Genomic DNA, 25,284 nt, shown 5'->3' with positions numbered 1-25,284 from the left:
GGTTTCCTCATCTGTAAAATGAGAAGGTTGGATCCAACATTATGATCGCACGTGGGGTGGCCGGCCCGCCCCTTCTGAAAAGCCAGGCCCGATCTCGGGGGAGGCTCTGAAAAGAAAAATCAAGCCTGAGCCGAGAGAGCCATGGGGAGTCATGGAGAGTGCCGGCTGGTGGAGTTAACTGAATTTGCTTTAACGCTTAAATAATTAACCTAATTACCTGGGTTAGGGGATTCACATCATGAATTACCAAATTGAATTGAGGATAAGTTTTGGGTTATTTGTTCTTGGTACCAAAATTATTAAGAGTCTTGGGAATTTTAGGGATTGGGGAGACTGGGTCAAAGAGTATGGATGGGGGCAGCTAGGTGGTGCAGTGGTTAGAGCACACGCCCTGAAGTCAGGAGGACCTGAGTTCAAGTCTGGTCTCAAACACTCAATACTTCTTAATAGTGTGACCCTGGGCAAGCCACTTAACCCCAACTGCCTCAGCAAAAAAAAAAAAAAAAAAAAAAAAAAAAAAGAAAAGAAAAAGAAAAGAAAGAGTATGAATGACCTTGTGTGTTGGATCTTGCAGTGGCCACCTCGGGCCTCCTACCTCTACCCTGTGATCCTGCAACCTGTCCCTGGCTCATCTGTGAATAGTGATCAGTTCTCCTTGTTGTGTTTTGGCAGACTCTTTTCTTCAATGTCTTTGATTCTCCATTGGAGCTGTTTGATGAACCCATCTTTATCACGGTAAGTGGAGGAAGGGAGGAAGGGGGAGAGAGGAGGGGAAGGAGAGGAAAAAGGAGGAGGAGAAAGAGATAGAGACAAAGACAGAGAGACAGACACAGAGAAAAAAAAGGAGACAGAGAGAGACGGGGAGACAAAAACAGAGACAGAGAGAGAGAGAGAAAAAGAGGGAGACAGAGACAGGGAGATGGAGACAGAGACAGGGAGACAGAGACAGATAGAGAGACAGATACACACAGAGACAGAGAGAGACAGGGAGACAGAGACAGACAGACAGATACACACAGAGACAGAGAGAGACAGGGAGACAGAGACAGACAGATACACACAGAGACAGAGAGAGAAAAAGAGAGGGAGACAGAGAGAGACGGGGAGACAGAGACAGACAGACAGATACACACAGAGACAGAGAGAGAGAGAGAGAAAAAAGGAGACAGAGACAGGGAGACAGAGACAGACAGAGAGACAGATACACACAGAGACAGAGAGAGACAGGGAGACAGAGACAGACAGACAGATACACACAGAGACAGAGAGAGAAAAAGAGAGGGAGACAGAGAGAGACGGGGAGACAGAGACAGACAGACAGAGACAGAGAGAGAGAGAGAGAGAGAAAGAGGGAGATAGAGACAGGGAGACAGAGACAGACAGACAGATACACACAGAGACAGAGAGAGACAGGGAGACAGAAACAGACAGATACACACGGAGAAAGACACAGAGGCAGAGACAGACAGAGACAGAGAAAGAGGAGAGACAGACAGAAAGAGACAGTTACTGCTTGAATGTGCATAAAATAACCCTGAAGACTGCTGACCATTTTTGTTCAGGGTTAAGGTAGGGAGGGGGCGGGCAGGGGTGTGACACGTGCAGACATAAGCCTGGGGAGGAACAGTTAACCCTTTAGGGGCGGGGTCCCAGGAGATGTCAAAGCTCAGAAATGTTATAGGGATCAATGTAGAATCTTACATTTAGTTTCAAAATCCCCACTTCATTCACGCGAGTCAGGGCAGCAGCCGTTTTTAAGTGTGGGACTTTTCCCTCCTCCAGGTCGTGGATTCCCGTTCGCTCAGAACAGACGCTCTTATTGGGGAATTTCGGGTAATTATCGTCTGTGCTCATCACCATCTCTCAGTTACACACTGGCGGGGAAGGGGGTTAACTCGCAGATCATTTTTCTCGGGCTGTGTAATGTCATCTAGGACACACATGTGGGTGCAAATGTGTATATGCTCACACCACACACACTCTCACACACACTTACACATTCACACACCCACTCTCACACACACACTCACTCACACTCACACACAGTCACACTCACTCACACATACAGTCACATACACTTGCACACACACATTCACACACACACTCACACATACAGTCACATACACTTGCACACACTCACACATTCACACACACACTCACACATACAGTCACATACACTCACACACACTCAAACACACACTCACACATTCACACACACACTCACACACACACTCACATTCACACATGCACTCACACATACAGTCACATACATTCACACACACTCAAACACACACTCACACATTCACACACACTCACACACACACACACACACACACACACACACACACACACACACAACTGGATTCCCTGAGCTCCCATTCTCTAAGTCGGGGATGTGGACAAGGTTGTGCCGGTAAGTATTTAGTCACTGCCAGCACAGCTTTAAACTTCACCCGATTCTCAGATTTTCTTCATCACTTTCTCAAGCCCAGACAAGCGACCAAATGACAAATCAGACCCTGATCGGTGGTACTGACTGATCTCCGAGGCTCTCGTGAGCTGGTCGGAGCTGGCTGCCGCACGGCCGGGGACACGGGGGGCTCAGTGTGTGCTTGTTGGGGGGGTGAGGTACAGCAGAGGAAGGGGGGGGCTCTCCTGGGATTGAGAACACGCCCTGCATAAAAAACCACAGTGAGTAATGCTCGCGTGGGTCATTGAGTGTGTAATGGAGGCCGCGAGTGGGAATTTAGAAAACGGGGAATTTAGAGACTCAGAGGGTGGATCGTTTGTTTCAGATGGGGCCTGAGCTTCCATTGGTGGAGGGCTCTCCCACGGAGCTCCTTAGCGTCCGGCACCTTCTCCGCAATATAGAGTGCTAAAGGTGCTCAGTGACTTACCTAATGTCACAAAATGAGGGGATGTCAGAGGTGAGAGTTTAACTCGGGTCTTTTTAGACGGCAAGACCGGCTCTCTCTCGACCGTTCCTCTGTGTGGTTGGGTCACTTTTTAAAAAAAGGAGTCTGAGGGCCTCTAGGTAGCGCACTGGATAGAGCACCAGCCCTGAAGTCAGGAGGACCCAAGTTCAAATCCGGCCTCAGATACTTAACAAGCAAGTCACTTAATCCCAATAGCCTTAGCATCCCACCCCCACCCAAAGGAGTCTTTGTGTCTGCTAATTCATCAATAAAGAGGTGGAAGATTTTAATCTCTCATTAATAGGTAAATAAAATCTTCTTTTACTTTTTGGGAGGCAATATGCCCTAATGCAGGATTCGAAACAGTTTTTGAAGGGGTTCTGGATCCCTCAGGAAGCCTAGTGAAGCCTGGGGAGCCCTTTTCAGAATCATGTTTTTGGAAACATCAAATAAGATCAGAAAGGAAAGCACTTAGAGTGAAACCCAGTTACGAGAGCATTAAAAAACCAAATTCTCCGGCCCCACGCCGGCCCTCATGGCTACAGTACTATGCGGACCCATAAGCTCCGAGGTCTGGAGAGGGAAGGACCATTTAACATTACGTCCCCATTCTACAGATAAAACTAAGGTCAGGAGGAGCCGGGTGTGAATTCCCCCATCAGCTATTTCTCATTTATGTCATTATTAACAAATCATTTCACTCTCAGCCTTAGTTCATCTGTAAAATGGGGGCGTGTGTGGCCAAGTGGTCCGAGGGCCAGCCGTGGAATCAGGAGGATCTTGGTTTCAGAAACATCTGTGTACACATGTATATGCTATATATGTGCAATATCACACACATGACACAAGCACAAGGTAGATGTAATAGGATATATGCACAATGCAATGAGACATGCAGTGCACAGGACATTACACACATGTGTACACACAACATACATGTACACAATACGTATTGTATATATAATAATACATATATTATTAATTACAATTATTATATTATGTAATACATACATTATAATATATAATATGTATTATATACATATTGAAAACATCAAAGTGCTATATAAATATCATTTATTATTTTATTTTTATCGATAAAATTCTCAGGGCCAATGCCTATTAACTTCCATTTCCCTGGAAAATTCTGCTCTACAAAATGGGCTTTTCCTCTGCCATTTTAAAAAATGGAATTTTAGTTATATTTCGGCCCTGGAACCTCAGAGAGCCCTCGCGCTTTGCTCCTAGACCCAGGATGGGGGGAGGAGTTAATCGTCATTTCTTCTTCTTTTGATTTCCAGATGGACATCGGATCCGTTTACGCAGAACCCAGTGAGTTAAGGGGGTCTCTCTCAAATGGGGGTTCTGGGAAAACTTTGGGACCCGCATTTCAGAACTCCACCGATCGCTCGCCGGTCCAAATTCAGCGTAGAAGGCTTTGTCTTGGGTTCAGAGTTAGATTGATAAGGGAGAGAAGCCATCCACTGATTAAGCACAGAAATGGCTGCCCCAGGAGTCTTCCCAGGCCAGACTTCTCCATCTAGAATCCCGGTTCTGGTGGGGGTCCCTAAGGGCAGTTTAAGCAGTGTTGGGGTCCCCCTCCCTATTGCTGCAGTCACAGAGCCCCCGTGCTCCAAGTGCCCCTCAGTGACTGGGGGGAACCCCCTTCCCAATCCTCTCCAGCCTGGGACTCTCTTTTGGGGGGTCCCCCTTCACCTCCCTCAAGCCTTAAGGAGGGTGCTCATCAGAGACCCGGGGTTCCCCTCTCTGGGATCTCCTGCCCCAGCCAGAACCTGCCCGGGTCAGGGGCCTGCCGCTCTCCCTCCTCTGAGCCTCAGCCAGGCCTGGGGTTCGAGCTCGGGGGGCGGCCATGACTCTGAGGCCCCCACACCTGAGGAGAAGGGGGGGTCGTCACTAACGGGTGCCCTCTTTTGTAGGACACGCCTATCTCAGGAAGTGGCTGCTGCTTTCCGACCCCGATGACTTCTCAGCGGGGGCCAAAGGCTACCTAAAAGTCAGCCTTTTTGTGCTGGGCCCGGGAGATGAAGCCCCCGTGAGTACCGGCCTTCTCGGGCGTGTTGTCCGGGCCCACGTGGCCTTGGTCAAGGGCCTTCCTGCCGGGCTTCCTGTGGGTAGCCTGGTCCTGCCCGGGAGCCGCAGCCCCACTGCCCTCCACGGTCCTGGGCGCGGGGCGACATCCCCCAGGTCACGCAGCCAGCCTTTGGGAGCACTGAGTGAAAACCTGGGGGCTCTGACTCCCAGCCTATGCCCAGGGAGGACACGTCGCCCGGCCTGGGAGGGGGCCGCCGCCCTCCGCTCCCAGCCTGGCTTTACCCTCCGGGCCCAGCCCAGCAAACTGATCTCTGGGACAGCTGGACTGCTTGGGGGTGCCCTAGGGGAGGTGCCCCCAGGGGAGGTGCCCCCAGGGGAGGTGCCCTGTTGTCTTTAGAGGGCCCTCGAACAACCCCCCACTCTCTTGTTTGCCTCCCCAAAGGAGGCAGTGGGGGGGAGACTGCCGGAAGACCCTGAGGCCAAATCTGGCCCCCACACTTAGTCCTGCGTGTGCTCGGTCTCCTCAACTGGATACAACACCTGACCTCCTGGGGGGGGGTGTTGAGAGTCTATTCATTCTGTTTGTCCATCTATTCATCCGTCCATCCCTCTATCCATCTCTGTCTGTCCTGCCTGTCTGTCCATCTGCACAGCTTTCTGTCTGGCTGTGTGTCTGCCTATCCTATCTACCATCTGTGTCTTTATCTATCTATCTATCTATCTATCCATCTATCTATCCATCTGTCTGTCTGAGTGTCTATCTATCCATCTATCTATTTACCTATCTGAGTATCTATCTGTCTATCTCTGTGTCTGTCTATCTATCTGTCTCCCTGCTACCTACCCTACCTACCGATCTATCTTTTTCTCTCTCTCTATCTAATTTTTAACTTTAAAGGGCTTTAAAAATGCAAGTTGTTATTATTATTATACAGATCTCTCTACCTGGCTAGACTAAAGATGGCTCTTACTCCCCCTCCCCCCATAGATGTCCCATCACGTAACCCTCCCCGTAGCCCCTGGGGAGTGGGCAGGCAGATTATGTCTGTGACGGACGGGTCCAGAAACAGACCCAGAGTGAGTGACTTGCGTCGTCTCACGGCCGATTAATGGTAGGACCAGAAGGGAAACCCTTCGCCCCCCAGGCTGGCGCTCTCGGCCTCGGTATTGTTGAACAAAAAACAAAATAGAGAACGACTGGCCAGCGACGTTCAAACCCACCCCCGCTCGGAGCCCGCCCTGCCTAACCCCGCCGCTAATCTGGGTCCGGCCGCTGTTTGCTTGGCTCCTCAGTTGGAGAGGAAAGAGGCCGCAGAAGACAAGGAGGACATCGAGGGGAACCTGCTGCGTCCCACCGGCGTGGCCCTGCGTGGGGCTCATTTTTGCCTGAAGATCTTCCGGGCCGAGGATCTGCCCCAGAGTGAGTCCCGGGAGCCGGGGCTCGGGTTCATCGGTCACTGGCTCCCCGGAGTCCGAGCCGGTGACTGTTAGCTCTTGGGCAGCTCCTGGCAGGGACGGCGGCCGTCAGGCCGTTCCTTTATGGACGCCTGCGAGATCGCGGCCAGTTTGGGGGGAAGCGGCCGTGGGGGTCCCCTGGACTTGGCTGGATTTCTTTAGCAGAAAATTTATCTGTCTATTCGTAAAGCCCATTGTTTAAGGGAGAGTTTCTGTCCTGATTATGGTCAGTAGGAAAAGGAAGTGGGTTTTATTTCCATTTCAGAACTAGAAAGACCGAAGTCTTTCTGGCACTGCCTTTGGCACTTCTTGAGTGAGACTCTAGACAAGTCACTTAACCACCATTGATGAGTCTCTGAGACTGAGCTGCAGAGAAAGTGGCTCTCTGTGCTGTGGAGGGAGTTTCCTCATTGGGGAGTTCCCTATGACGTCCTCTTCTGGTTATTCTTGTTGTCGTTATTGTTGGCGGCACAGGGGCAGGTACTGGGTGCTCCGGCGCTCCCGTAGCTCTCGGGGCACTGGCAGGCAGGGGTGCCCCATCCGCTCCCAAGTTTTCAGAGCCTGCTTCCCCTGGGGACACAATCGCCCCACTAGGAGCCGCCCGGCCCGCTCAAAGCTGGAACAACCAGGCCGGGTGGCTGCGGCACCTGGCTGCTTCCCGGGAAGCAGCGGCCACTTCCATGGCTGCCCAGGGTGTGGGGGAGCAGGCGGGGAGGGGACTGAGCCAGAGCCTCCCACGGGGGTGGGAGCGCCCCTCCCTCAGGCAAGCGTCTGGGGTGGCCCAGCCCTGCCCCACTTTAACCGGCCTCCCCAAGGATGGGAACCTGGAGATCATTGGTGAAGTAGGGAACGTCCTCCCAAGGGGCTGTGACTTGTCCAGGGTCTCACAGCCAATGAGTGAGGCAGTTCTTAAACTCAGGTCTTCCCGGTTTCAGGTTAATCAGCCACAGCCCCAACTGTCTCTTGGCACAAAGTCATCGCTTAGCCTTCACGTCATTCACTCGTTCATCCATCCATTTACCCAGCCATTCTCTCAGTCCTTCACTCTTTCATCCAGGCACCCATCCATTCTATGATTTGTTCCTTCCTCCATCCAGTCTTTCATTCATTCATTCACTCATCCATCCATTCATTTGTTCTTTTCCCATTCATTCTTTCATTTTTTAATCCATCTCAAAATGGTGCCCGAGTGGGACCCTGTGAGCGTATTTCTGCGTCTTCCCCCCGCTCCCACCCTGGAGTGGCAACCCGGCAACTCGACAGTGAGGGGGCAGAGGGCTCCCATCTCTCTGGATGTAAGGAGGGAGGCCCCGGGGCGGGGAGGTGAGGAAGGGGAGGTGATCTGCGGGACGGAGGTCGGGTGAGGGGCCGGCCCCACTTATCCCGGCCTTCTCTTCCCCCTCAGTGGATGACGCGGTGATGGACGGCGTGAAGCAGATCTTTGGCTTTGAAAGCAACAAGAAGAACCTGGTGGACCCCTTCGTGGAAGTCAGCTTTGCGGGAAGGATGGTAAGGAGGCGCCGGGCGTGGGAGCGGGCGTCCCGGCCCAGCTTCTCTGGGTGTGGTGGTGGAGGGGACGGAGTGGGGGGACAGACAGACAGACACACGGAGAAAGAGACAGACGGAGGGAGAAAGGGCAAAAGGGAGAAGGAGGGAAAAAGAGACACAGAGACAGAGATAGAGAGAGACACAGTCATTAACTCAATCAACATTCATCAGGAGTCCTTGAGGTGCTGGGACAGCCCCACACAAGTCTGACTTTTCTTGTCCTGAGGGAGTTCAGAAGCCATTGAGGGAAAGGGGGAGAGGATAATATTTTTACACGTGAATAAATACAACAGAAGTTCTGTCTCTGTCTCTCTGTCTTGGTCTGCTTCTCTTTTTCTTTCTCTCCCTTTATCTTTTTTTCTCTCTTTCTCTGTCTCTCTGGTTCTGTCTCTGTCTCTCTGTCCTGGTCTGCCTCCCTCTCTCTCTTTCTCTCCCTTTATCTCTTTTTCTCTCTTTCTCCGTCTCTCTCTTTGTCTTTGTCTCTGTTTTTATCTCTTTCTGTCTCTTTCTGTTTCTATCTGCTTCTGCCTCTCTGTGTCCCTCTGTCTGTCTCTGTCTCCCTTTCTCTCTCTCCCTCCCCCTCTCCCTCCTTCCCCCTTTCCCCCTTTCTCTTTCTCCCTTTCTCTCTTCCTCCCTCCCTTCCTCCCTCCTTCTTTCCTCCCCCCTCTCTGTTTCTTTGTCTCTGTCTCTCTCTCTCTCCCTCCTTCCCCCCTTTCCCCCTTTCTCTTTCTCTTCCTCCCTTTCTCCCTCCCTTCCTCCCTCCTTCTTTCCTTCCCCCTCTCTGTTTCTTTGTCTCTGTCTCTCTCCCTCTCCCTCCTTCCCCTTCTTTCCCTCTTTCTCTTCCTCCCTCTCTTTCTCTCCCTCTCCCTCCTTCCCCTCTTTCCCCCTTCCTCTTTCTCTTCCTCCCTCTCTTTCTCTCCCTCTCCCTCCTTCCCCTTCTTTCCCTCTTTCTCTCTCTCCCTCTCTCTTTCCTCCCTCTCTGTCTCTTTGACTAAAGCCGTGATGAGGAAGGATTGCAGGGAGGACAGGCTGGACAAAGCCAGACCGGCGGGAGGTGGGTCAGCGGGCAGGGGGAAGGGCTGGGCCACAGGAAGACTTCAGCTCGAAGCCTGCTTTGGGTCCTTAGCTCTGTGACCCTGGACAAGTCACTAGCTTCCCATCTATTAAGTGGGAGGCTAAGAGCGCTTACTCAGGCTTATGGGAACCCAGTAAGGGCCGGTTAACTGCCTCGCTCTCCTGAAAGGGCGGCATCAGCGCTGGCTCCTGGATGGTGATTTCCTGGGGGGGGGGGGGTGAAAGCGGGGTGGCTGCTTTGGCTGGAACATGGGGGGGGTGTTACATGAGCTAAGTTCAGCCATCTTGGCTGGGCCCGGGCCCAGGATTCGAAACATCAGAGCATGGGCGGTTTTATGCAGAGGCGCTGGGGGCCCAGGCTCCAGGCAAGGGCTCGTGAAGCTCTATAAGGGTCTGACGGAGCTGGCCGGGGCTGAGTGCTGGGGACTGTCCCAGATCACACTGGTTGGAGGCAGGGGCTCCCAAGGCTGCCCCCAGAGCCCCCCCAGACCCCCTCCAGGCCGCTCTCCTGCTCTCTCCCCGACCGGCTCCCTGGGCCCCGGCTTCTTTGCACCCCGAGTTTTGCCGCCTCCTTTTCCCACTATTCTTTATTGAGGTGAATCCTGCACTTCAGACTGGGTTCCATAGCGGCTCCTTCCTCCGAGGCTCCCAACGGCCCTGGTCCCGCTTTTCCAAATGAGGAAACTGAGCCAGCGCCGAGCCACAAAGCCTCCGGAGAGGGGATTCAGACTCGGGGCTTGGTGACTCCGGGCCAAGCCCCCCGAGCCGCAGCCCCCGAGCCCCTGCAGGGGCTCCGGGGGGGGGCGCTGTGGAAGGAAGGCCTTGGAAGGGGGCGGGGAGGGGCTCGCTGGCTGCGTGACTTTGGGTGGCTCGGGTCCCCGCGGCCTCACCTGGGCCAGGAGGACCGGGTCTGGCCACGGCTTCCAGCGCCTCCCACGTGGCCGTGGATCTTTGCCTGCCACGCTCGGTTCTGGGGAGGGAGGTGGGGCGGGGGCGGCGTCCGCCCCTGTGATGTGGCTTTCTGCAGACGCCGGGGCCGCCAGCATGTTATTGCAGGAAGCTCACCTGCGGGGAGCCGGGGGCCAGGCTTTCCCTCTCTGGAGGAGGGGGCGGCCAGGACTTCCCCTTTCCTCTGCCCCCGGGCTCCCACCCCTCTCTCCGGCCCCTCCTCCTTGGCCAATCAGCTGCGCCCCTGTGCGAGCTCCGGGAGCTGGGGAAGTGGCTTTGGCCACATGCTCTCCAGAGCCGCAGACTGGTGCCCCCCCAACCCGTCCCTGTCCCATGGGGGTCCGCCTTTCCGGCACTTTTCTTTGTCCGTGTGTGGGGGACGTCTGGGGGCCCAGGGCTCATTGTCGTGCCCTTTGGTGCGGTGGGCATCGCGTGAGTCTCTGCACTGTGTTTGTGACGGGTGCGTGCCCAAGAGGCGCCCTTTGCTCAGAGCCGCGGCCTGGGTCCGTGTGTGGGGGCAGGGCCTCCCACTCTTTGGCCTGTGCACCCCCCTTCTCAGCCCCCCCACTCTCCATGTTCAGCCCCATCCGGCCCGGCCTGGGGCCTCAGCTGGCTCTCCCCGGCAGTTCCCCGGGTGCACACACTGTGGTGCTGCTGTCTAAGGAACAGGCCCGAGGCTGAGCTGAGAGAGCCAGGCTGGTCTGGGAGAGGCCGGGACGGTCCGGGAGAGATCAGGCCAGGGCAGGAGAGATCAGGCCGGTCTGGGAGAGATCAGGCCGGTGCGGGAGAGATCAGGCCAGGGCAGGAGAGATCAGGCTGGTATGGGAGAGATCAGGCCGGTGTGGGAGAGATCAGGCCGGTCTGGGAGAGATCAGGCCGGTCTGGGAGAGATCAGGCCGGTCTGGGAGAGATCAGGCCGGTCTGGGAGAGATCAGGCCGGTGCGGGAGAGATCAGGCCGGTCTGGGAGAGATCAGGCCGGTCTGGGAGAGATCAGGCCAGTGCGGGAGAGATCAGGCCGGTGCGGGAGAGATCAGGCCGCCCCGGGCTCAGCCCTCAGGACCCCCCAGTCTGAGGAGCGGACACTTAACGATAGCATTTATTGAGGGACTTTACACACGGTAGCTCATTTGATCCTCACATCAGCCCTGGGAGGTGGGCACCATGATTATCCCCATTTCACAGATAAGGAAACTGAGATAAAAGTATTCCGTGACTCACCCATAGGCAGTGAGTGACTTGGACAGGATTGGAACCGAGGTCTTCTTGGCTCCCGCCCAAAGCTCCATCTCCATTGCCCCCTAAGCTTCCTAGAGTCCCGGCTTCCCCCTCTCCCCCCTCCATGGAACAATGCCCTCCAGGCAGGGGGAGGGGCGCCAAGCGTGGTTCAGGGCCGGGGAGGCCTGGGCAAGGCTCGGGCCCCAGAGTGTGGGAGGGGCTGGCCCTGGAGAAGAGACGACTTGGGGGGGTGAAGGGCACTGTGGAAGAGGCTGGTCCCGGGGGCCGAGGATGGGCGCTGGGTCCGGGGATGGAGGTGGCGAGTGCAGCCGGGAGAGCTGCCCCCCGTGGAGCGCTCCCTGTGGGAGCAGCGGTTTCCGCCCCTCCCGAGGTCCCGGGCAAGGCTGGATGGCCGCCTGTTGGAGGTTCTTCCTCGGCCCAGCCTCTGAGCCCCCACGCTCGGTGACTGTGGGCGACGGCCGGCCCGGGGCAGGCGGGGGCCTCCTCAGAAGGACCCCAGACCACAGCCGGGAGGGCCCCAGACGTGCCCCAAGGTCACAGGCGCGACCTTCCTCGGGTGCCGGCTTTGGAGTCACAATCTGGCTCGGGGGGTACCCAGCAGGCTCCGGGCGGGACACAGAGAAAGGCGAAGGAGGCTCCTCGGCCTCCTGAAACCTGCTTACCCACAGGCCATGGTTGGGAGACGATCAGGAGAGGGAGGCTCCCGAATGAGAGGAACTGGCGCCAGCTGGTGGCCAAATGCCCAATAACATATGGAAGCAGGAGGACCCGAGTTCGAATCCAGCCTCCCACACCTGACACTTTCCAGTTGTGTGATCTTGGGCAGAGTAATTAATTCTATAAACGTAATTAATTAACTCAATTCCTGATCACTTTGGGGAAAAAAGAAGAGGGATCCAGCAAGCTTTTTGGAGAATTGGGGTTTTAGCCGGGCCTGGAAGGCTGGCGGGACGGCCGGATGGTGCTGCCGGGAGACGGCTGAGCTCAGAGTCTCACGGTTCCGACCCCGTGACCGTTCCGTTGCCTTTTGTTTTTCCAGCTCTGCAGTAAAATTTTGGAGAAGACAGCCTACCCTCAGTGGAACCAAAACATCACGCTGCCGGCCATGGTGAGGGGGCTTGGGGGACCTGGGAAGGAGGAGGAGCGCCTACTCTCCCCAGCCCCCATGTGGGAGCTCTCCCCTTTCTCCACCCTCAGCATCTCTCCCTGCCTGAATCCCTGGGCCGATCCGCCGTCCTCGCCCCAAGCTCATCGGCTCCTTCCCTTAGCCCAGGCCCCTCGGGTGCTCCCCGGTCCTTCTGGGAGTTCCTTTCCCAGGAGACCCCATTCGCTCACGTCTTACCTTCCCTTTCCTCAGTTTCCCTCAATGTGTGACAAGATGAGGATTCGGGTCATGGACTGGTGAGTGCTCTGTCTCTGAACTGTACAATTTTTAGAGCTGGAAGCTTCTGGGGATGATTGAATTTTAATAATATAAGAATTTCAATTAATTAATTAATTATAATTTCTCTAGAATAGAAATCAATCAATTTAATTAATAATCATTTTAGTAATAAAAGTATCTTTTAATGTCTGCTCAATTCGAGTATTTATTAAACACCTACTGTATGCCAAGCGCCATGCCGGGTGCTGACGGGAAATACTCACTTGTTTTTCATTTTACTTTGCTTAAAGTAAGATCTCTTTCACTCATTTATTTTTCATTTTGCTTTTGTTTCAATTAATAAGCACGTATTTTCTCTCCCTCTTATCCACCTTCAATGTAAAAGAAAAAGAGAAAAAAAGTAACACACCCCTTGTTAAAAATAGGCCTCGGGAAGCAAAACCACTTTCCACACTGTATCCCAAAATGTATCTCCTTCCGCATCTCGACAAGTGATAGTTACAGTGCCTTTTAAAGATCACAGAATACACAATTTTTCCATGTGACCCTCTACAGGCCTGTAAAATAGGCACTGCAGGTGGCATGTACCCATTTTACAGATGAGGAAAGTAAATTTCAAGAGGGATGAGATGCCTTGCCCATGGCGAGCCAGGAAGTGTGGGGCGGTGGGAAGAGTACTGGCTTCCGATCCCACTTTGGCATCCTCTGCTTCTCACTTTCCTCATGTGTGTAATGAGGAGGTTGAATCCGATGGCCCCCGAGGTCCCTTCCTAGGATCCTGGAGAGCTCGGCTCGGGCCTTCGAAGGGTCACTCTTATTCCTGGGATGGACTTTCTCCTCCCCTTTCTCTCGCTAGTTTCCTTAAAAACTTGGCTGCCGCCTTGTACCTGAGTCCTCCCAGAGCCCCCTCCTCCGCCCAGCCGCCCCCCTCCGCCCCCGGCCGCCTTGTGCTCGTTTTTTATTTATCGCACCCGGGGAGGTTGCGTTTGCCTGCCTGGGTCCTCCAGGGCAGCAGCAACCCCCCCTCTCTGTGTGGGCCCCTGCCCGGCGCAGCGCTGCCCCCGTACACGCCTTGTGAATGTTTGCTGATTGATTGATTTGGATCCGCGTCTTCTCGGTTCCGGTCCGGCCCCGCCAGGACGACGGTCCCTCCCTTCCCTTGGGAGCCCAAGGCCCAGTTCAGGAGGAAAAGCTGGTACAGCACGTGCCCTCCCCCCCCACGTGTTCTGGACAGGCTTACACGGCCACTGGTCAGAGATGCTGTTGTCATTATTATTATTTTTGCTGGGGCGGTGTTCCGTTAGCCTTCGTTCAGCACCTCTCCGGACGGGGCCCACAGAGGTAGAACAAGCTCCCACCCCGGGGTGGGGAAAGCCCGGGGCGGAGGGATCCCGGGCGGGTCGTTCGCAGGGGCCTGTGGGCCGGGGATGGAATGTCGCGGGGAGGGGGACAGCGGGAGGCTGGCCGGGCTACAAAGGCAAGTTCCCAGCGGACTTTCAGGAATCACAAGAATTCCCCTCGGTCCGCTTCTGGCCCTTCCCAGGCTTGGGCTGCGCCCCGACCCCCCCAGGTGGGGAGCGGGGAGCCCTGGGGGTCCCTGAATCGCCTCTCCAGGGGGGACTCCCCGGTCTCCCTGGGCCTGGGTCACGGGGGCCGATAAGGAGGACGGAGCGGGGAGGAAGGAAAAACAGGCTCCGGCTCACCGCAGAGCCGCTGCCGCGGGGCCAGGTTCTCAGGGCTAAAGAAAACAGCCTGTGGGAGTCTGAAGGGAAAACCCAAATGGGGGGGTCAGCGGGGGGAGGTTCTGGGGCCCGGCCGCCGGTATGTGCCGCTGGGAAGCGGTTTGGAGCAGCCGGGCTCCGGGGCGGGCGGTGAGCGCGGGGGCGCCCAGTGTGGCCTCCTGGGCCAGTGTGAACCGCGGGGGCTTCTGCGCGTCTGCCTGGGCGTGGGCGTGGGGGACAGGGCCCGGGACCCGGGGCCCGGACGGCTGGGGGGGGTGTCCCTGTGGGGTCCGCACTGTGCGTGCTCGGGCAGTGTGTGCGCGTGAGAGTGTGTGTGCATGCACGTGTGTGTGTGAGAATGTGTGTGCATGCACGTGTGTGAGTGTGAGTGTGTATGTAAGTGTGAGTGTGGATGTGTGTGCGTGAGTGTGCGCATGTGAGTGTGAGTGTGTGTGCGCGTGAGAGTGTGTGCATGCACGTGTGTGTGAGAATGTGTGTGCATGCACGTGTGAGTGTGTGTGCGTGAGTGTGCGCATGAGTGTGAGTGTGTGTGAGTGTGTGTGTGTGGGGGAGTGTGGGTGTGGATGTGTGTGTGCACATGTGAGTGTGTGAGAGAGTGTGTGACTGAGTGAGCGCACGCTGGGAGTGTGTGTGGGTGTGAGTGTGTGTGCATGTGAGTGTGAGTGTGGGTGTGAGTGTGTGTGAGTGTGTGTGAGTGTGCGGGGGAGTGTGGGTGTGGATGTGTGTGTGCACATGTGAGTGTGTGAGAGAGTGTGTGACTGTGAGTGAGCGCACGCTGGGAGTGTGTGTTCAGCGTGTGGCGGAGCCGGGACACACCGCCGGCCGCAGCCGTGGGTTCGGGGCAGGCCTGGAGCCATTTTTCCTGGGATCTATTTTGAGATCTCTGGCATTTTCCAGCCCCCAGCCCTCAGACCCACGGCTTGGCCAGCGCCGAGCGCCTCCCGAGCTCCCCTCCCAAAGCCGCAGGGCGCTCTCTTCCCAGCACTCAGATAAACTCGGGGTGACCCGGCTCCTGGAAACACGCTGGCTTCCAGGGGGTCATTTTCCAGCTTCTTGGTTTTCTTTCTCCGTTCCCTCCTCCCGGCCCCGTCCGAGCCAGCATCCAGCTCTCCCGAAGGCCCCGGGAGTCGGTCAGGCCGCGGGCCCCCCCCTCCTCCCCCCCCGTGGGCGGGAGAAGCCGGGCTCCGAGATACTTTGGGTGATGGGGGAGGGGGGCCGAGTCTGCTGAGCCGTCCTGGGAACCGGCTCGGGGAAAGCCGCGCTCAGGCCGGGGCAGGACTCGCTCCTCGCTGGCCTATTCTCCCCCATGGAGCCCGACTTGGGAGCGCATGCAAACCCAAACCCTTAATTACCTCCCGGGAAAGTGTCAGCCCGGAAAGTGGGGGGGGGACGCGGGGAGACACCGAGGCAGGGCCTGAGCCGGGAGGGACAGAGCAACGTTTAGTGAGCACCTACTATGTGCCGGGCTCCTCGATGAGCGTTTATAACAATCTTATGAGGCAGGAGCCTTAGTTATCTCCATTTTCCAGCCAAAGACACTGAAGTCCACAGAGGTCCAGACTGGCCCCGCGTCACACAGCTGGTGATTATCTGAGGCTGGGTCTGAACCCAGAGCCGCCCGACTGAGACCTAGGTCTCTCTCAGGGAGAGACGGGAAGAGAGAGACAGAGAGACACAGAGAGAGAGAGAGAGAGAGAGAGAGAGAGGAGAGAGAGAGAGAGAGAGAGAGAGAGAGAGAGACAGAGACAGACAGACACAGAGAGACAGACAGAGAGAGACAGAGACAGAGACAGAGAGAGAGACAGAGAGAGACAGACAGAGACAGAGAGAGACAGACAGAGAGAGAGAGAGAGAGAGAGAGACAGAGACAGAGAGAGAGAGAGACAGACAGAGAGACAGAGACAGACAGACAGAGAGAGAGAGAGAGACAGAGACAGAGAGAGAGAAACAGAGACAGGAAGAGACAGCAAGACACACAGTTTAAGGGATGCTTTGTTCTCCCAATAGAGCAGGGATCCAGTCAGCGCCTCAGGGGCTCCATGTGTTGGAGGCGACGCATTTGTGACCCACAGAATTTAGGGTTTGAAGGGAGGAAGGCAGAGCCCCCCTCAGTGTCACTCAGCTGCTCAAACCTTCCCTGGTTCTCTAGCCCTCTAGGAGCAGCCAGGCAAGGTAACTTGCCTTTTCCAGCCCTTGAAATAAATCAATCAATCAACAGACATTTATAAAGTGCCTACTGGGTGCCCTGCAATCACAGGAATGTACAAGGGAAGAGCAAGGCAAGGATCTCGGGCTCTTCTTGCCTCAGTTTCCTCCTTCCCCCTAATGGCAGGGTCGATGTGATGACCCATTTCAAATCCCACTAACATTTACATTTGGGGAGCCTGGAGAGGGGCCGGGTTGGGGACCCCCCTTCCCTGGGGCTAAAGCCTTTTCTGGGACTTTGTTCTAGGGACCGTCTGACACACAACGACATCGTGGGCACCACTTACCTGTGTATGTCGAAAATATCCGCATCCGGAGGAGAAATAGAAGGTGAGTCCCTCCTCCTCTCGGGCAATTCCCTCATTTCCTTCTTCCTCTTCTCCTCCCGTGGTGCCGGGTCCGTGGTGCCGGGTCCGAGGTGCCGGGTGGGCCTTGCTACTTCTGTGACCCTGTCTGTTAGGGAAACTGGCTCCCAGTGAGCTCTCGGGCCCTTTCCCCACTAGTCTGGGGAGTTTCAGAAAATCCCATCTAGCTGGATGTCAGTAAACATTTATTAGCGCCTACTGTGTACCAGGCACTGTGCCAAGGGCTTTGGAAGGAGGGTGGTGGTACCTTTTGGAAGACTTGGGGCCGAAATCCCATCTCTGATGCTTATTATTGAGCAAGTCACTCATTGCCTCTGCTGGAGCCCTCAGTTTTCTCATCTGTGACATGGGGAGGATCGGACCAGGATGACCTTGGCGGTCCTTCCTGATAGAAAACTGATCTCTAACCTCTCTTGCCTGATCTGTCCTTGACGATGCTCTCCCCAGGGAGACGGTCTGGGACCATATGAGAGAGATCAGGGAGCTTCGGGGAGCTGCGGGCGGCCCGACACTGCTCTTTTCTGGGACCAAGGACAGTGTCAAGAATGATGTCTTGGAGGCCGGCCCTCCCGCAGCGTTTCTCTGATTTCCAGTGTGTTGCACCCGTGGCGAGTGTGCTTTTGCCACTAGATGGTGTGTGCGTCAAGGGTCTCTGAATCAAGTGAGAGAAACCCTCTCCAGGAGGGAGCACATCAGAGCCCCCAGCCCCCTCCCCTCACCCGGCTCCCCACTTTGTGGCTAGTGAGTGAGCCACCCGGGAGCAGGCTGGGTGCTCGAGAAACTGATCTCTTGTTTGATGCTCCCATCAGAAGCCCTTGGTCCTGGGCACCGTCCCATGGGCGCGGCGGTCAGAGGCCCCGGCTTCCAGCCTCCCCTCTGATCAGCTTGCTACCATGGGGCCCTTTCTCTCCCCTCCCCTCCCCTGAGAGCAGTCTCAGAATTCCCAGGTAGCTCTCTGGCTGGGACCCTAACCTTTCCTGAAGCTCTTGGGCCATAGGATTTTGGTTTTTAAAACCATCAGTCATTGCTTTCCAGACTGAGCTATTTCCACCCAGTTTGGGAATTAGAGCACCGTTTTCTGAAGAGACAAGTTAAGTGGCTAGAGTGGAAAAGACCCAAGTTCAAATTCTGCCTCAGACTTCTTAGTATGATCCTGAGACAAATCTCTCAACTTTTCATTCTGAACTCCGGGTCCCTTATTTGTAAAGTGGGGATAATAATTGTTATCGTTCAGTCACGTTCTACTCTTTGTGATCCAATGGACCTTAGCGAATCAATATCGCCCATGGGGCTTTCTGGGCAAAGAATAGTCCCACCAGGGTTGTGAGAATTAAATTAAAGACTATCTATCTGTCTGTCTATTCTGTCTGTCTGTCTAGCTATTTATCTATCTATCCATCCATCTATCTGTCTGCCTGTCCATCTGTCTATCTAGCTATCTATTTATCTACCCAGCCAGCCAGCCAGCCAGCCATCTATCCATCCATCTATCTGTCTGTCTGTCCATCTATCTATATATCTATCCATCTGTCTGTCTAGCTATCTGTCTGCCTGCCTGTCTGTCTATCTAGCTATCTATCGATCGGTCTGTCTAGCTATTTATCTATCCATCTATCTAGCTATCTCTCTCTCTGTCTATTTGTCTGTCCATTTATCTAGCTATCTATTTATCTATCCACCCATCCATCCATCCATCTATCCATCCATCTGTCTGTCTATCTATCCATCCATCCATTCATCCATCCGTCTATCTATCCATCCATCCATTCATCCATCCGTCTGTCCGTCCATCTATCTGTCTGTCTAGCTATTTATCTATCCATCCATCCATCTATCTGTCCATCTATCTATATATCTATCCATCTGTCTGTCTAGCTATCTGTCTGCCTGCCTGCCTGTCTATCTAGCTATCTATTGATCAGTCTGTCTAGCTATTTATCTGTCCATCTATCTAGCTATCTCTCTCTCTATTTGTCCATTTATCTAGCTATCTATTTATCTATCTATTTATCCATCCATCCATCTATCCATCCATCTGTCTGTCTGTCTATCTATCCATCCATCCATCCATCTGTCTGTCTGTCTAGCTATTTATCTATCTATCCATCCATCCATTCATCCATCCATCTGTCTGTCTGGCTATTTATCTATCTATCCATCCATCCATTCATCCATCCATCTGTCTGTCTATCCATCCATCCATCCATCCATCCGTCTGTCCATCCATCTATCTGTCTGTCTAGCTATTTATCTGTCCATCTATCTAGCTATCTCTCTCTCTGTCTATTTGTCTGTCCATTTATCTAGCTATCTATTTATCTATCCATCTACCCATCCATCTGTCTGTCTGTCTATCTATCCATCCATCCATTCATCCATCCATCTGTCTATCTGTCTATCCATCCATCCATCCATCCGTCTGTCCATCCATCTATCTGTCTGTCTAGCTATTTATCTATCCATCCATCCATCTATTTGTCCATCCATCTGTCCGTCTATCCATCCATCTGTCTAGCTATTAGCTATTTCTCTATCTATCTATCCGTCTCTCTGTCTGTCTATCCATCCATCCATCCATCTGTCTGTCTGTCTAGCTATTTATCTGTCCATCTATCTAGCTATCTCTCTCTCTCTGTCTATTTGTCTGTCCATTTATCTAGCTATCTATTTATCTATCCTCCCATCTATTTATCCATCCATCCATCCGTCTGTCTGTCTGTCTATCTATCCATCCATCCATTCATCCATCCACCTGTCTGTCCGTCCATCTGTCTGTCTGTCTAGCTATTTATCTATCCATCCATCCATCCATTCATCCATCCATCTGTCTGTCTATCCATCCATTCATCCATCCGTCTGTCTATCCATCCATCCATTCATCCATCCATCTGTCTGTCTGTCTCTTCATCCATCCATTCATCCATCCATCTGTCTGTCCATCCATCTATCTGTCTAGCTATTTATCTATCCATCCATCCATCTATCTGTCCATCTATCTATATATCTATCCATCTGTCTGTCTAGCTATCTGCCTGCCTGCCTGCCTGTCTATCTAGCTATCTATTGATCAGTCAGTCTGTCTAGCTATTTATCTATCCATCCATCCATCCATCTATCTGTCCATCCATCTGTCCGTCTATCCATCCGTCTAGCTATTAATCTATCTGTCTCTCTGTCTGTCTATCCATCCATCCGTCTGTCTGTTTAGCTATTTATCTATACATCCATCTATCTGTCTGTCTGTCTATCTATCTGTCCATCTATATATCTGTCTGTCCATCTATCTATCTGTCGGTTGTCTGTCTAGCTATTTATCCATCCATCTGTCTATCCATTCATTCATCTATCTATCCATCCATCTATCTGTCCGTCCATCCATCCATCCATCCGTCTATTTACCTGTCTGTCTGCCTAGCTATTTATCTATCCATCCATCCACCCATCTATTTGTCCATCTGTCTGTCTAGCTATTTATCTATCTATCCATCCATCCATCCATCTATATATCTATCTGGCTCTCTGTCCATCTGTCTAGCTATTTATCCATCCGTCCGTCCATCTGTCTGTCTGTCTGATTGTCTATCCGTCTATCCGTCCATCTGTCTGTCTGTCTGATTGTCTATCCGTCCATCTGTCTGTCTGTCTATCCTCTCCGTAAATCCGTGTCCGTAATATGTGTATCCACACGCGTGCGGTACTTTGCGGGGTGCCTTGTTGTTTTCAGTTACCGTTACTGTTACTGCCTGTTTGTCCGGGTCTCTCTCGGAAGCAGGAAGGAGCAGACTTCTGCCTCTCCCTGCCCCCCCCCCGCCCCCCAGCCCTCCGGTGGCTCGGGTTTGCGGGGTCCCCCTCCTCCCCAAGACAATGGGCGGCTTTTCTCAGACGCAGCCCCTTGGAGAGACCGGGTGGAAAGATTAATTGGATTTCGGGAAAGTCTCTGATGTTTTAATGACTTGCACACAAGTAAACAAAGGCCGCTCACCCAGAAGCGCACGCGCTGATTTAGCCGGAGGAAATCCCGCCGCGTTCTCCCGGTGTGGAGAAGCCAGACTGTTGCTCTCTGACCTTCCTAGGTGTTGTAATCTATGACCCCCCCGCCCCCCTTTATTCCGTCTGGCTCAGGCTAATGGCCTAATGAGTCTGAATTCCCTGCTGGCGGGGCGAGGGCGAGGAGGCTGTAATTAGTTCTTGGGAGTCTGTTTCCCTGGCGGTTAATCCGCAGAAAGAGGGGGATGGGAGGATGGCGTTTTCTTTGGGAAATTGCCCTTTTTTACCCTAAGAGAAAGGAGTCCTGAAGGTGCGGGGGTGGGGGGAGGAGAGGGGAAATCTTGCGTCCCCTCCCCCTTTCCCTTTGTTATCCCCTCATCCTTTGGGGGCGGGTGGGGGGGGAGGGGATGCTTTAAGCCCCAGGGATTCTCCAGTCAGGGTCCGCAGACGGGGAGGAAGGCTTTGGGTCTCCCCACCCGGCAGGCCCTGGGGCTCCTGGGGCTGGGGATCCGGCCTCCTCTCTCCAGTGCTTTGGGAGGGAGACTGGGAATGATTAGGGCTTTTTATTGGGTGTGATCTGCTAGCTGCCCTGTCCTGGCACTTTATGGGGAGGGGGGGAAGGGGGCGACGGAATGGGGGCTGCCCGCTTCTCAGACGTTGCTCGGAAGAAGAAAGACTGGAATATTCCCGGAGGTCTCGGCTGTGACAGACACCCCATGGGGTGGGCCCTCTCTGCGGGCAGCCCCCGCCCCATATATGGCCGCGTCCCGAGCAGCGGGGGTGGGGCTGCGGCTGGTCCAGCCATTGGCAGAGACGGTCAGGGGGATTAGTGGTCAGTCTGAGGCAGGGGGCGGGGTCAGGTTGTGGCCCGGCCGCGGGGAGGGGAGGGGGGAACCGGCCCTAATCTCGGGGAGAGCCCACTCTTCCAGATGGCCTTCAGGCCTGTGACCTTGACCTCATTAGCAACAAGTTCTAATCTCTGAGCCCCCGGGCTTGGTCTGTTTGTAATAATTCAGCGGGAGCTTAAGGCTGAATCTGCTTCCTTCTAACAATCCCTGATGCTTTCCTCAGAGCTGCGGCAGTTCCAACTCTGAAGCCCCCCTCCCCCCCCCCCCCCCCCACTCTGCCTCGTTATTGCTGAGAATTGTTCTTGTCTGGGCGCTGGGTCACACTTGTTTCTGGGAGACATGAAGAAAAACCCTGTGAATTGTTATTCCTGTACCTTCAGCTGTCACTCGCTTCTTTCCTTCCTTCCTTCCTTCCTTCCTCCGTCCGTCCCTCCCTTCCTCCTTCCTTCCCTCCCTTCCTTCCTTCCTTCCTTCCTCCTTCCACCTCCTTCCTTCCTCCCTTTCTTCCTTCCTTCCTTCCTTCCTTCCTCCTTCCACCTCCCTCCCTTCTTTTCTCCCTACCTTCCACCTTCGTCCCTTCCTCAGGCCTCAGCCTTTCCCCTCCCGGCTGTCCCTCAGCCTCTCCCGGCGCCCCCTGCACTGAGGGGATCCTTCCTCTCCCGAGAGCTCCTGGACCGAGGCCAGGTTCCGGGCCCTTCTGTGCTGGGGCAGAGACCAGTCCCTGAGCCCCTCGAGGCCGAGGAGGGCGGCCCGTCTGGGAGAAGGAGTTTTGTCCCTGGGGGCGCCCGCTGCCCGTGGGATTCCTTGGCTCTGCCCTAAACCCTCCTAAATGTGGGAGGACACAGGGAGAAAACGGTCCTTGCTCTGCTGGGACAGGGAGAGGGGGGGCGATGCCATCTGCCAGGGATAGATGCGATAAGCAGCGCGCATGATGGAAAGGAAGGGATTGTTTCCGGGGCGGGGGGGGAGTTCTCACCCAGGGCAGGGGTTCTCGGTGCTTTTGGGCCTGGGGATCCCGTGGGGAGCCGAAGGATCTGCATCCCGGCTCTCTCAGAAACATGCTTAAATGCAGGAACTATAGCAGCTCATACAGAAATCAGACATTCAGGCATCAGCTCTAAAAAAGCAACTTCTGAGACTTAGGAAGCCTCGAGCTGGTAGCATGTGGTGACACAGAGAAGGGGGGGCTGGGACCGGACTCCGGCCACGAGTGCCCTCTCTGATGGTGCCCAGCCTCTCTCTGGCAGTGCCCACCCCTCTCTCTGGCACTGCCCACCTCTCTCTCTGGCAGTGCCCGGCCTCTCTCTGGAAGTGCCCACCTCTCTCTCTGGCAGTGCCCATCCCTCTCTCTGGCAGTGCCCACCTCTCTCTCTGGCAGTGCCCGGCCTCTCTCTGGAAGTGCCCACCTCTCTCTCTGGCAGTGCCCACCTCTCTGGCAGTGCCCACCTCTCTCTCTGGCAGTGCCCGGCCTCTCTCTGGAAGTGCCCACCTCTCTCTCTGGCAGTGCCCACCTCTCTGGCAGTGCCCACCTCTCTCTCTGGCAGTGCCCGGCCTCTCTCTGGAAGTGCCCACCTCTCTCTCTGGCAGTGCCCACTGCCCTACGGGCTGCTGGCCTCCCTGGCCCATCTCGGCTGAGTCAGATTAGGAGGAGGGCGAGCGCGGCGCTCGGGCGAGTGAGCTCTATTTTCCGAGTGACTCACGGCCCCGGTTTCCAGGCTGCTCCGTCAGGGTTTCTTGACGTGCACGGGGACTCCTCACGCCCGGCCCCCCGTGGGCAGCGTCCCTCCTGGTTAACGAGCAGGAAGCGTGCGTAAATGCGCCGGGGAGAGGCTCCCTGGGACCGGGGGCTTCCGCGTGGGCCAGGCCCGTGTCCCAGGCCCGCGTCCCAGCCCGGGGACCGCAGGGAAGGCTCTTAACCTTTAGAGCCTCATTTTCCTGCCTGTGAGATGAGATGCTGGGACGCGACCAGGGGTCCCGGACCTTGTTTTTCAGTATTTTGGTAACCGTGTTCCCACACACTGGGTTTCCTTGGTGATGCTGAGGGTTTTATTTGAGGCATTTAAAAGCATCCTTCCGAGGAGGGCTCCGGGGCCTCCTGGGACCGCCTGCAGAGGAGGGCAGGACGTAAAAAGGTTATTGTGCTGCTGACTTCCCATCTCCCTGCCTTAGAAGCCTGGAAAAGCCATCAAAGGGGGAGCCGGGAGCTGGGTGCAAATCCGAGCTCTCCCGGGGGCGTAGGCCGGATTTCTCCAGCTCTGGGGACTCTGCTGTAAAACGAAGGGAAAGGGTAGGGATGGGTGAGTGCAAAGGGCAGCCGAGAGAGCAGGGGCCGTGGGAGACGAGGGCCCGGGTGCAAATCCTCCCTCGGTCGCTTTCTCCTGTGGGGGAGAGGGCAGGAACACGAGTCCCCAGGAAGAGTTCCGGTCTCGACAACCCTTCCTCTCCTCAGGTTTTAAAATTACTTTCATCCATTTAATCAATAAACGTTTACTAAGCACCTACTTTGTGCTGGGGATAAAAAAAAAAAAAAAAAAAAGCAAATTTAGGCCCTGCCCTCAAGGACTTTACAGTCGATCAGGGGGACGACATACAAGTAGCCGTGTGCGCACGAGGCACAGACAGACCAGGAGGGAGAAGGACTGGAGTGAGAGGGGCTGGGAGGCTTCCTCCAGGAGGTGGGATTTACAGGAAGCCAGGGAGGTCGGGGTCCCAGCTCAGGAGGGATGAGGGCCCGCGCCCCGGCTGTCCGTAAGAAAGCCCTCGGTCTCTGTCCGGATGCCAGTGTCCGCTCTGGCCGAGGCCCGAGGGCTCCTGGGCAGGGGGGACTTCACGGCGAGTCCCTGGAGCCTCAGCGACGGGCAGGGACTCGGGATACTGGGCTCTGAGAGCCAGGAGAGCCAGAGGATCACTGTGTGATCCCGGGCAAGTCACCGGGCCCCTGTTCCTCAGGTGTAAGATGGGGCCAGCAATGCTGGGAGCTGTGGGCTCAGGGCACGTGAGACATGTTTGCAGACGCTTCGCCAGCCTCCGGGCACTCTGTGCCTTCCAGCTGCTCCCACCGTCATTGTCAGCGCTAGGGCTGTGATGGCCGTTGTCTCCCTTGGCTGGCGCTGGGCCAGCGGGCACCCCGGGCACCCTGAGCTGGGCTTCCGGTGACTGTGAGTGCTCACACAGCGCACAGACGTCCCCCTCCCCCCACATGTGCAGCAGGTAAACCCTCCGGGGAACGGGCCACAGTTAGAACCGCCCGGAACAGACTCGGGGGCGAGACCCCCACCCCCGAGGAGACACACAGGGACCTCCTGCACAAGCCCACGGCTTCACCGCCCGGCACCGAGCCGGGGGCGCCTCCTCTCTCCCTTGGAGGTCCCTATGGGGGAGGCTGCCCTCTGAGGCTCCCGGGGCCACCTGGGTTACAGCCGGGAGGCTCGTTCCTCAGCCTCACACCCAGCAGGGGCTCCCGGCAGATGCGCCACGTTAGACCCCAAGGCCCAGAGAAGGCGGCCCTCGGGGGGCACTCCCCTCCT

General features: G+C 55.3%; 1 protein-coding gene across 22 annotated transcripts in view; it reads left to right on the top strand.

Annotated features, from left to right (window-relative positions):
* DYSF (dysferlin) overlaps nt 1-25,284 on the top strand; it is a 225,227-nt gene that overhangs the window by 88,475 nt on the left and 111,468 nt on the right. For all 22 annotated transcript variants that reach the window (XM_051974284.1, XM_051974291.1, XM_051974304.1 and 19 more), the window contains 9 exons: nt 673-735; nt 1,783-1,833; nt 4,214-4,244; nt 4,850-4,965; nt 6,258-6,384; nt 7,825-7,928; nt 12,266-12,334; nt 12,584-12,627; nt 16,805-16,887. In XM_051974284.1, the coding sequence (XP_051830244.1) occupies nt 673-735; nt 1,783-1,833; nt 4,214-4,244; nt 4,850-4,965; nt 6,258-6,384; nt 7,825-7,928; nt 12,266-12,334; nt 12,584-12,627; nt 16,805-16,887 (688 nt within the window). The remainder of the gene's footprint in view (nt 1-672; nt 736-1,782; nt 1,834-4,213; nt 4,245-4,849; nt 4,966-6,257; nt 6,385-7,824; nt 7,929-12,265; nt 12,335-12,583; nt 12,628-16,804; nt 16,888-25,284) is intronic.

This window comes from Antechinus flavipes, chromosome 2, assembly GCF_016432865.1.
Source record: "Antechinus flavipes isolate AdamAnt ecotype Samford, QLD, Australia chromosome 2, AdamAnt_v2, whole genome shotgun sequence".
NCBI classification, from domain to species: Eukaryota; Metazoa; Chordata; class Mammalia; order Dasyuromorphia; family Dasyuridae; genus Antechinus; species Antechinus flavipes.
Note: the sequence above shows the minus strand (reverse complement) of the source record. Positions and strands in the feature narration are given on the sequence as shown.